The following is a 13,135-nucleotide window of genomic DNA, read 5'->3' as shown; positions in this document are numbered from 1 at the left end:
AAAGTTCAAAGCAGACCTATCAACTTGTTTCGCATTGTATAAAGAGATGGATAACTCTTATATAAATAAAAAATGTTTTTTTTTTTTTTTACATTTTTCGAAGAGGACCTCCCCTCTTTTTTTGCTTTTGAATTGACAGATTGATCCGGTGCACTTCATCCCTCATACCTGCAATTTATTCTGGGCTCCGAGCTGCTTTTTACAGGAATTTATTACATGTTGTGGTGCCATCTACTGCACAGATTACACATTGCACAGTATAAATTACGTATGCCGCACTCACAATTTATTTTTGTTTCCTGATATACATATAATATCTTGAAATATGTCACCACTAGACAACATCCATTGTATTTTAACATTTTTTATTTTTTTATTTTAGGAACCTTTTTTTTACTTTGACTATAGTTTATTTATTTTATTAACCAATATTGGTATTTACGTTTTATTTTTCTCCTCTTTATTACTATCACAATGGGGCTATTGGGCCATGCTAATGAACTCTTTATGAAGACTTTAGGGATTTATTAGACCCCTAATTGGACTCTTAATGTCTCTTGGACCCCTAATTAGATCCCTAATGTTTCGTCCATTAAACTCCTAATTAGAACCCCAATGTCCCTTCTATTAGACCCCTAATATTTCCTCCATTAGACCCCTAATTGGACCCTTAATATATCCTCTATTAGACCCCCAATTAGACCCTTAATGTTTCCTCCATTAGACCCCTAATTAGACCCCTAATGTTTTTTCTATTAAACTCCTAATGTCTCCTTTATTTGACCCCTAATTAGACCCCTAATGTCTCCTCTATTAGACCCCTAATTTGACCCCTAATGTATCCTCTATTAGACCCCTAATTAGACCCCTAATGTATCCTCTATTGGACCCTTAATTGGACCCCTAATATATCCCCTATTAGACCCCCAATCAGACCCCTAATGTTTTCTTTCATTAGACCCCTAATGTGTTTTCTATTAGACCCCTAATGTCTCCTTTATTAGACCTCTAATTAGACCCCTAATGTCTCCTCTATTGGACCCCTAATTGGACCTCTAATATATCCTCTATTAGACCCCTAATTAGACCCCTAATGTTTCCTCCATTAGACTCCTAATTAGACCCCTTATGTCTCCTGTAATAGACCCCTGATGTCTCCTTTGTACCTACATCTAACAGAAGTATTTTTCTTTTCAAAATACTTCCAGTTTTAGGGCACAGGGAAAAGCTCACCACTCGCTCCCTTGGATCAAGTCATTGTGGTCCCAGGCTGGGCAATCCAATGATCAGCGGGCCTTGTTTTTGAAGAAGAGATGAGATGGGGTGGAGCAGGGTAAGTTCTGTTTCCTGGGGTTTAGCTTTCAACAGATACCTGACTAGCTATACATTCCCACATTTCCCAGAGCGATGCTGGGTGGTGTGAATAACAAAGAGCACACAGAAAGCTTTGTATCCTTATTTATTGTTCCTCGAGTGTACAAATATTTAATGTATCGGCTCTAGTAATTGAATCTACTGATAGGAGATATGTTACAATGTCTCGTTGTTTTGTTGGCCTATTCTTTTAGGTGAACCACTTCTTCTCGTTAAAAAACTCTGTGACTTTCTCGTAAAATTCTTGAACTCTCAGGTTCATACATGATGTTTTCTCTATTAGGAAGCTCCTAATAAAATATATAATAAAATAATTAGTATTAGAAATGTTTAATAACAGGAAGATAATACAAGATTTTTATGATACCTCAAGAAAGCCCAACTGAAGGTTTTTTTGTTTCGTAGAAGGTTCTTTCCCAGAATGTAAATACAAAAAAAAGACCTTGTGCATACGCAGTGATAATGGCTCTTTTTTTTTGCATTTTCAGGAGGAAATGTCACCTGATCTTGTGTTTGAGCAGTGTGAGATCGAGTGACATAAGCAGAAGAAGATGGAAGATGGCAGCACCATTGGCAATCCAATTCCAGTCGGTCCAGCGCTGTCCTGGATTTCTTCTTTGTTCTGGCTTTGGACCAACTGGAATTGGATTATTAAGGAATCGAGGGCTCTTTTTTGGACGAATGTTCCATTGTTACACTGTAAGAAAGTGTGAAATTAAATTACCCAGAGTTTACACCACTTGGGCACTGTTAGGATGGGATTTATACTCTGTCTTTTCTCTGGATGCAGCTATTATGAAGTACCCTCCCGTGATCTACAGACACCAGGACCTCCCGTGATCTACAGACACCAGGACAGTGGCAGGGATACAGGAAATTCGAGGAGGAAGTGGTTATTTATCACACACTGGAGATATTCAGGTGGGTCATAGCTCTGGCCCTTGGGGGGCCCACGAGGGCCCACCAGGACCCACCAGGAAAGAGCCAGAGCCACATACCACGTCTCTCATATGGATTGTAGGCTCAGGCAGATGGGGGGGGGGTCTCTGGACAGGCTCAGACCTGCGATAAGAGAGTGAGCAGATTCCGGCATCATGACGTTACTCTTGGGGAACAGGTGCTGTCTGGAGTCCCTGCATTTAGTGGTCCATGAGCTCCAAAAGGTTTGGGACCACTGACGATAGACACTATTTAGACTAAATTTTCAGTACCATTACTGCTTCTTCATTCAAAAAAAATGCCGCCTCTGGTGGAATGCATCTACCTGTGGCCGTCCAATAGAGAATGAATGGGGGCAGAAGTTAGTCGTTCAGTACTGCTCACTGCTTTCTGCTGTCAAATCTGCAAATGCTGTTCCATTAAGAATGAATGCTCCATTGTTGGCAAGGTTCCAGCCATTATGAGCCATGCGGGAACACCTGAACCTGCCCCTAGGTTAGCCCTGCCACATTGTGAGTGTAATGCCCATTTTTGTGTGTTTTATTCTTAATATCCAAATGTATCATTTTTAACAATGGTGTCACCTTGTTTTCTGCACAGGATCGGACTCAAATAATTTCAGAAGGAGATTCCCAGTTTCTGGAGATACTTTGTTCACCGCCTCATAGATATAAAAGCTTATGGAGTCAGCGATGATGAGCCAGTCACGCCGGACATGTCGTTTGGAGACAGCTTTCCCGTCAGCCCCTACGCACAGGAGAAATAGGCAGAATTTACCCTCTGTTTATGCCTTGATGCACATAACTTATACACTGGCTTGCAAAAAACGTATACGCTGGCTTGTAAAACCAATAATAACTTGAAGCTAGTTTATTGACCACATTGGTTGGTCTGGTATTTTTCCACTTCCTTTAGAAGGTCACAGCACTGTTTTTTCTGCAGTGAAATTGCACAGCCATGTTGTCAACCTGTGCAAAGTACAGTCTGAAGACCTTAAATAAAGAATGGCCAGGAGCAAGGAAAAATAAAAAAAGATGGGCGGATGGCCAGCATGACTCAGGGGGGGTGGTGGGGGTTAATAGGTGGAAAAGATAAGATAAGGCATAGGGCAATTTACTAAAAAAAAAGGCGGGATGTTAAAAATATAAGGCAGGGGATAGGGGTGGGTTAAGGTAAGATTTTTTTTGGAAGAAAAGAATATTCCCACCCCCCCACCTTGAGGTTAGGAGATATTGGTTGGGCAGTAGAGGTCCACGAGGACAGGGTTGTGTGGGAATTGGCTTTAAATGGGAAGGAGAGCCATCTATGGTATGCGTCTCCTAAGGAATGGAATTGGCTGAATAATTAGTGTGATAGTTCGGAGACTGGGATGCACTATTGATAGTTCTTGAGGCAGTGGGTTTGCGCCTGGGAGCCGGTGGTAATAGTATGTCCAAACTCTGACCTTACAGAGTCATGGACAAATGAAAGCTTCCAGCTAACACTTTTTAGACTTTTGTAGCATAAGTCTTCTGGACTTGAACAAATACTATTGAAAAGCATTTGGTTATATTTGTTTAAAAAGTGGCTGATGACATTGTAAGGAATTTATTCTTTCCTGTGCAAAATTCCTGTGTTATCTGAAGGAGCCTAATTAGCCCTCCCAGTTCTGATTCTGGAAATGCAGGTCACTTATTGCCTTGCAGACAGCTTAGCAAAATATAATAAAACAGGATGGCCTTACTTAAGGTGCGTACACACTTCCAATTTTTATTGTTCCAATCGAACGACGAAAGATCGATTGGGCAAAAAATTGTTCGTAAAAAAGTAACCAACGACGCCGACGAACGAGGAAACTCGTTGGAAACGAACGACCGGACCGGCGGATCGGATTGGACGACGATCGTTGAACATCGTTCGTGTGTACGGTCGTTCGTTGATCGTCCATGTTCAGAACATGCGTAATGAACGAACGTTCGTTCACTTTCCTGTCGTGCACATCGTTCCTCTATCGTTCAAACGATCGTATCTATTGTGTGTACAATATCTACGAACGATCGTGTCGTTATCTCTATGTGCAGGATCGGTGCTATACGATCGTTCGTAGATATCATGCAGGATCGTTCGTCGTTCGTTTTCCAACGATAATAATTGGAAGTGTGTATGTAGCTTTAGTCCCACATTAGGAATTTCATGCATTTCCTGCAGATTAATTTATATGTCTGCATTTACAGGGTCTTTACAGGATATAACATCAGCACATGAACATACATTGAAAACATATACTGTATTACTTTTTTTTTTGCCTCGGCATGCTTGACGCTTGTCCTATGGAGGTTTATTTGATCTGCAGAATTCGGCAATGATCCATCCTGCTACCCTTCCCACAACCACTATTCATATCCAGACTATGGCCAGTTTTACATCATTATTATATCCATGAATTTTCCAGAAACGACACTACTGCCTGCTACTATGCTGAGCATCTTGTGATTGGGTTTGTAATTGTCAAATATATTATTAGGAAGCCACTGTGAGTGGACTTTGGAGGAGATGAAAAGAGGAGGCACATGAAGAAGAAGGATTTAATAAAGATCTCTAAGGCTGGAGAAGATACACTTTCATCGGTGAAGCTAGGTGATCCAACAAACCTGGAATGGTTTTCTTCAAAGTGTTTTTCTATTTGCTAGCTGTTTTGAATCCTGGAACGGATCCATTCCAGGTTTGCTGGATCACCCAGCTTCACTGGAGACAGAGTATCCTCTCTAGCCGTGGAGAGCTTTAATAAATTAGACCCAATGAGATGAGATTGTGCATGGACGGGGGACAGGAGGAACTGAGAATGGATTATGAAGGTGGGGAAGGGCACTGAGACTAAATTAAACATGAACAAGTAAGTGAAGACAATGAGATTGTACAGAAAGGGTAGCAGGAGAATGGATTGTGGAGTTGGGGGAATAGGAGGCACAAAGTCTGGATTTTGGAGGAGGTTGAGAGAGGCGGCACTGAGAATGAATTATGGAGTCACTGGGACTGTGTTGGAAGTGACCAAAATTGATTTGAATATGGCTTGTATGTAAGGATAATTCTGCCTCCTTGAGAGCAAACTATAAACCTCATTATCTGTTGAGCCATATGCAGACCCTAAAACAACCATAAAGGATTGCTGAGCAGAGACAATGATTGATCTTCCATGAGTAGATGCCTGAGGATCATTAACACATTGGCCAGTTTACCCATCTGGGGTATTTCATGCACAATCTAGTTTACTATGGCTTCAGTCCTCCCGGAGAGGGCAGGGGCCCGTGACAACAATCCCAAGCCTGGGACAAGGGCAAACCATGTGACCTCTTGAGCAAGTCTTCACCAAGGATGGATCAACAATGTCATTTGCTCTGGACTTGCAGAAGGGATTGGTTCAAGGAGAGACAACCCTGGCTTGTATGGTGGTGAGAGTGATAATGACCATGTGCTAGAAATAAAACTAGACCCCTTTCTTCTCCCTTTCCTATATACCATTTACCTTCTTCCATTTTTCTTGTAAATAATGTGTACAGTATATAATATCCTGAGCTGTACAAAATCCTTTTACTTTTATATGATCTATTGGTCTTTCAGAAGCACCCCAAGCAGAGCACATTTTACAGACTGTAATGTGGAGTGGGGGAAAGAGGACCCTGGTACTTGACTGAGGAGAAAGGGGAGAAAGGAGGCACTAAGAATGGATTGTGGATGGAAAGAAAGAAGGGGACGCTAAGGATGGGTTGTGTTGGGTCCAGTAGCTATTAAAGGCTTTGGATCCTGAACTCAAAATTGCCTAAATACGGGAGCATCTCCTTTCATTGCAACCTAAAGGGGCGTTTACCCCCTTTCCACCAGCTATGTCATCCCCTGATGATGAACAGAAGTTTCCTCTACGAACACACACAGGTAACTTTATTTGATGTAAGTTTGCCAGATTTCCCATTAGGCACAGTAGGACCAAGCCCATGGTAGGGTTCTTGGCTGGTTTTTATTTAGAACATCAGTATTTACAATAATATATATTAACATATTATAGAATAATAGAAATCATTCTACATTTACTCATGATACTACCTTATTATTGTTCAGTGATATTTTTGATATTGTACAGCACCCAGGCATACCTGTGATACTACCATTTAGGAGTAGCAGGAGGATGACGGTTGTGGTGATTGTCACCCGCATTGCTGACTGAACACCTGGAACATTGCAAACATAAAAATCAAAAATTGTAAAATACAAATGTGATTTCAAACTTGACAGCCTATCACAACGCAGAATGTAAGGACTCATTCTAAAGTTTTCAAACAGCCAGAAGATAAGAGGAGTGGAAGGAGACCAGGGAGAGAGGGTCATCAATTGCAAAACACAAAAATACAAATATTAACTGCAGAAATTAATTGTGCATCTGGAGGGAAAGTAAAGGTTATGTATGGAAGAAGAGCTATGGTAGAAAAGTGTCACTTTTGGATATCCTCTATCATCAAGCATTTAAAGTATTTTAGGGAGTCCAAAAACAGAAAAAAATTGCTACTTTATTTCATTAACACATAGCTAGACTGACCAACATATACAATAATTACATATACAACATATACAATAATTTTTCAATATTTCATCTCAATTAAAATGTAATAAAAATTAATAAACTCACCAACTACCTGTGAAGCTCTGAAATATCTGATGGCAATGTGCTTTTGTATGAAAACAACAATTCTGCACTTTTGTTTAAGGAACAAATTCCACTTTGTGCAATCTGTAAACAATATCATTACATTGCCAGGAAAGGTTTTGCTGGGAAGTAAAAATTTTTTTAATTAAACTATCTCTAATGGCATGTTCATATCTAAAGACTCACAACAAATGCAAAACCTTATAAAAACATTCATACTGTACATGTGACTATATCAATATACTGCAATACTAAATTATTATTTATTTATTCTTGAGGAATGAGCTTGTTCACAAATTTACAAAATACTGAAACAAATGCCTTTTTAAATCTACGAGGGGCAAATCTTGTTAGTCAATTTTGGTTATGTGAAGGATTAATAAGCATACTGTTACCGAACCAAAGTCATGTGACACTAGGTACTGCCATGGGGGACACAAATATTAAATGTTAAAAAAATATATACATTGTGAAGATCTTGGGTTTAGGTCTTTTCATCAGGCTTTGAGGGATCATAGGCAGCAAGGTATCTCAGTGGTTAGCACTCTGGCCTTAGCAGCTCTAGGTCCTAGGTTAGAATTTCAGCCAGGAGAATATCTGCATGGAGTTTGCAGGTGTTCTCTGTGTTTGCGTGGGTTTGCTCCGGGTGCTCAGTTTCCTACCTCATTCCAAAAACATGCAGTTAGGTTAATTGGCTTCCCCCTAAAATTGACCTTAGACTCTAATAAAGACATATGACTATGGAGGGACATTAGATTGTGAGCTCTTTTGAGGAACAGCTAGTGACATGACTCTAGACTTTGTACAGAGCTGTGTAATATGTCAGTGCTATATAAATACTGTGTTATAATATTAGTAACAAAATCATTTAAATAAAATGTTCTTGGATGCTTTCAGCCTGTATGTGGTTCCTGGGAAAAGTAGGGTTCCCATCAACAGTGTTTCATTTGTTTTATTTTTTGCCTTTTTTCTGGATCAATTGTTTACTTTTCAAAAGATATAATGTAGACACCTATATAATATATATATAAATAGGAATACAGGCAGGACAAAGAAAGCACTTGTGTTACTGGGAAAAGTCCTGGATGGACATTATGTGGGACCTCGGTATCTCAGGTTTCAGTATATATATATATACAAATAAACACTTTGGTTTTGATAAGTTAAATGTTTTAACTGTTATGGTTGGCCTCTAAAGTCCCAAATATTGAGTTAATCTCAGAAACTATTTGTTTATTAAAAAAGGCATGTGTCTATGTGGAAATTAGGGGGTTGGTCTTTCATATATATATATATATATATATATATATATATATATATATATATATATATAACATATACAGCAATATAAAAATGGTCAGTGGCAGGACATTTTAATGAGCGCACATCAGCCAGAATGTAATAGAGAGGCAGCAATTAGGTGTTTTACTACAAGAAAAAGAGAACAGAGGATTGAGCAACATAAAACTGGCCAGCAGCAGGACATTTTTTTGAGAACACATCAGCCATTATGTAATAGAACCACATAGAACAGACAGGTGTTTTATTACAATTATTAGACTGCAGAGGATATAACAATATAAAATGGTCAGTAGCAGTTCATTTTTAATAAGAACACATCGGCCAGAATGTAATGGAGATGCAAAGCATATACAAATATTTTGCTACAAGAATTAAACAATAGAGGATACAGCAATGTAAAACTGGCTAGAAGAAGGACGTTTTTAATGAGAACATATCAGCCAGAATGTAATAGAGACACAACGTAGTTTCAGGTGAATGTGAGTGTTATAGTGTGAGGGGGTTTCACCTCATACTGTTTTCTTATTGGATATTCTTTTGAAAATGCTGCATTGTGAACAAAAGGTAATACAAGGAACAAATGATTAAGAAAAAGAAAAACAAAAAAAGTAAACTGCTATGGATGGCTGAAAGTGACCAATGACTTCAAGTAAACTACAGACAAATTTGGATTTTAATTCCTCGGGATCACAAATGTCAAACTTGCAGGATTCACAGTAAACTCACAGTAGCGGTGAATCAAGACCTCATACCTTTTTTTCTACCCCTCAACACTTAGGAGTTCAGCTTTCACATGGCAGTGCCTCTCTAATAGGGTTTAATACTTGACAGCCCCATTCCAAGGCTATGTGTTGCTAAGCACACATCATGTGCTAAATGTAATGAAAAAAATAAAATAATTAAAAGCAACATATAACCTGACACCTTATCGTTATGAGTTACAGATTTCAGATAATTTACGGCTATGCCTAAACGGATGTTACAGGCAGTAAACATCATAAACTTGACAAGGTAACCTCTCACTAACAAACGTAGAATAACTAAAATCCCATGAATATTTTGTCATAGAATTGGAATACCTCTCCTTTTATATTTATTTTTAGTCCAAAAAATGAAACCTTTTACTTTAAACAAAAGTTGGAGCACACCTAGTCATATGAGGTAGGATTACATCCACAAAATTTAAGTATTGAATTAGAATTGCTAGCATAAATATTTTAGTTTTTTAGTTTATTTAAGTTTAACCTAGGTTACACCTATGTTTCACTTTCCGCATACTACTACCAGCGCAATAATACATGACATCCTCACCTTGATTACATAGGAATATACTGCAGGTGTGCCCCCTAGTGGATATTATATATAGTGCTAAGAGAACCTAAAGCAAGGTACGAACACCAGTTAATTTATTATAATGTATTACAGATGTTACATGATTTACAATAAGGTTTAAACAAATGTGACCTAAGCAGTAAACATCAATAAGCACAGTAAGTGAAATCTAAAAAAAACTTCTATCTATATCGTCACAAGGTATTTATTTATTTTTTTATATTCCATATATATATATATATATATATATATATATATATATATATCATTATGTTGTAACCCCAAGGTGGTTACTCCTAATACTCCTTACATATCGGGTTATCTCTATGTCCAGAATGGTCAGCTTGTTCAACCAGCCATTTCCATTCATTGCAAGCAGAAGTTATTTTTCTATGTTATCTGTGATCAAGTATTAACCTCCCTAGTGGTTAATTGTTTTCTGTTTTTCATAAATTTATTTTACAGTGTAACATATTAGTATGAGTATAATAAAGTTTGAAACACAAAATCATGTACAAATAATAAATTAAATAAATTAAAAAAAAATATATTTATTTTTTTTAATTAAAAAAAAAATATTATACTCTTACTATTATATTATACTATAAAATGTTCATGAAAACAATGTACTGCTTTTACATATATAAATATAATTTATTGCATTCATTACAGTTATTTTGTATTAAATGCAATACAATAGGATTGTGAATTTCCCGCCCCGCCGGCAATGTACACACGCACCGACGTCACCGGGAACTCATCGTGTGCAGACGCCGGAGTAAGAAGAAAGAAGACGGATCGCGGCGATGGACAAGGCGGGAAGCCAGTGGATTAGGTAATGCTGTATTTACTATTACTTCCCATAGGTTTACCTACCCCGAGTGTGACTCGGGGTTACCGTTTTCAGCAACTTTTTTGTACCCCGAGTCACAATTGGGGTTACCACTAGGGAGGTTAACAAATACAAAGTAAGTTCTATACATATAATTTGTTATATATAAAATATGTTTGATTATTTTCTGACATACCCGTGTACAATGTGGTCTATAATATTATTTATGGATATGATGCTATAATATCAGTTAATGCGAACAAGAAACCCTTATAACTTACTTTATAGTGTATAAGATGTCATGTGACTATGTGGTATATACAATTTTATTACTTTAAAATGTATACTGACTGTACAAAGTATTATTATCGTTTCCAAGGTTTCCCAATCCCCTGAGGAAGCCTGGTAGGGCGAAACGTGTTGAGATTAGGAGACAAAAAAACAGCAACATACTATAAGAACTAATCAGCACTAATAGACACCACTGTTCAGTTTTGAGGAAATCAGACCCCCTCCTCACACTATAAATGTAATACAGCTGGAGGAAGGGTCTGACAATTTGTATAATATAAGATTGTATAATTATACTTTTGTATACTTTTAATATATATAGAGACAAAAAACCCTGTGTTGCATTCTTTATACACAAATAAAAATATATATTTGAAAAAAACCCAGTTGCAAGTTTCTTTAATTTACCACTAGGTTTTATTCTGTTAGAAAGACACCCAGTGGTTAGAGAAAAAGCATGTGTTTTTATGAAAGAATTAGATAACAGAAAATATCAGTGTAAAAATGGTCAGCAGCAGAACATTTCTATAGTGACCACCTATGTCAGAATGAACCTGATTTATTAAAGCTCTCCAAGACTGGACCTGGAAACCTGGAATAGATTTCTTCAAAGGCATTTACTATTTGCTAGAAAATGTTTTGAATCCTGGACCAGATCCATTCCAAGTTTGCTGGATCACCCAGCTTCACTGATGAACGTGTATCTTCTCCAGCCTTGGAGAGCTTTAATAAACCAGGCCCATTGTTATAGAGATACGGACAATAGTCAGGTGTTTTATCACAAGAATTAGACAACAGAGCATACATCAATGCAGAAATGATCAGCAGCGTCTTTATCCCCCCGGCGGTATTCCCAAGTGTGGCAAAAAGCGGTAAAAAACATGCAAAAAGCGGTAACCCTAAGCCACACTCTGCGTAGCTTAAAAACATAAAAATAAACTGCTTACCTGATCCAAACGGTGTCCTCCGAGGTTCTGCTCATTTGTGCCCGTCCTTGGGCCGCGTCCTCCTCCTCTGGTCTTTAACCAGCTAATGCAGTGACGTTCCCTGGGGTTTCCCCAGTGATGTCAGTTCATGCTTCAGTGCGTGCGGGAGGCGCAGCGGGAAATTCAAATAATTTTGTATTGGATTTAAAACAAAATAACTGTATTGAATCCAATACAAAGTAATCCTTATATAATACATATATAGAATTTTAATATATAATGTATATGCTACTGTACAGTTGTATTACAGTTTTCTGTATTTTTATGCACCCTTGTTTTACCAGATTTTTTTATTTTTATTTAAAGTTTATTATAACCTACCTAGTATTATAGGCCTACAATGCAAAATAAATTTCCATGCAAAACAATGTAACGCTTTTTGTGTATACATATGGACATAATTAGAACGCTGGGGGGGGGGGGGGGGGGGGGGGGGGGGAGTCAATGAGAACACATCAGCCACAATGTAATTGAGACTTGGAGAATAGTTTGGTATTTTATTAAAAGATTTAGATACCAGAGGATACAGCTGCAGGACATATTATTAAGAACACATCAGCCAGAATGTAATAGAGATGCATGCAGGTGTTTGATTACAAGGATTGGACAACAGAGGATACAGAAATGTAAAAATGGTCAATCGCAGGACATTTTCAATGGGAACACATCAGCCAGAATGTAATAGAGACGCATTGAACAGACAGGTGTCATTTGCATGTGAGTGATATAATTTAAGGTGGTTTCTGCTCACACTGTTTTTTCAATCGAATATTCTTTGGAAGATGCTGCATTGTGAACAAAAGGTAACAGAAAGGACAGATGATTAGTAAAAAGTTATTAGAAAAAAAAGTAACTGTTATGGATGGCTGTAGAAGATTACTGACCTTGAATAAACCACAAGCAAATGTGGACATAAATTCAGCAGAATCACAAATTTAAAACCTGCAGGATTCACAGTGAATCCACAGTAGTAGTGAATCAGGACCTCATCCCCATTTTTTTTCCCTTAACACTCAGGGGTTCAGCTAGTTTTTCAAATGGCAGCGCCCCTCTAATAGGGTTTAATACTTGGCAGCCCCTCACTATGTATAGGTGTGTTATTTAATGCAGTGGTCGCCAACCTGTGGTCCCTGAGAAAATTTTGGTGGTCCACGGCTCTGGCCAGTGTACCCCCCAGCAGGGTCAGGAGAAGGACCCCACTAGGGGGCGCACCGGTTAGAGCCCCATATGGACACAACCTGCCCACTCTCCCATTGCGGGCTCAGGGCTGTGGGCGGGTTGTGTCTCTGGACACAGCAAGCTCAGACCTGCGATGGGAGAGTGGGCGGTTCTGGCATCATGACGTCACTATGGGGGAAGTTTCTTCCCTTTTGAGTGACACACCGCTACCCTGCATGCCTTTTA

The 13,135-nt window shown here is 38.4% G+C and overlaps 1 protein-coding gene across 1 annotated transcript; it reads right to left on the bottom strand.

The window, feature by feature from the left end:
• Positions 1 to 1,445: 1,445 nt before the first annotated feature.
• LOC140321618 (apovitellenin-1-like) lies at positions 1,446 to 7,032 on the bottom strand. The gene is made up of 4 exons (XM_072398362.1): positions 6,971 to 7,032; positions 6,441 to 6,515; positions 2,898 to 3,060; positions 1,446 to 1,664 (listed from the first exon to the last, which is right to left on the bottom strand). The coding sequence occupies exons 2-4, from the start codon at positions 6,499 to 6,501 to the stop codon at positions 1,565 to 1,567; spliced, it is 324 nt and encodes a 107-aa protein (XP_072254463.1). The 5' UTR covers positions 6,502 to 6,515; positions 6,971 to 7,032; the 3' UTR covers positions 1,446 to 1,564.
• Positions 7,033 to 13,135: the final 6,103 nt, after the last annotated feature.

This window comes from Pyxicephalus adspersus, chromosome 1 (genome assembly GCF_032062135.1).
Source record: "Pyxicephalus adspersus chromosome 1, UCB_Pads_2.0, whole genome shotgun sequence".
In the NCBI taxonomy this organism is placed as follows: Eukaryota; Metazoa; Chordata; class Amphibia; order Anura; family Pyxicephalidae; genus Pyxicephalus; species Pyxicephalus adspersus.
Note: the sequence above shows the minus strand (reverse complement) of the source record. Positions and strands in the feature narration are given on the sequence as shown.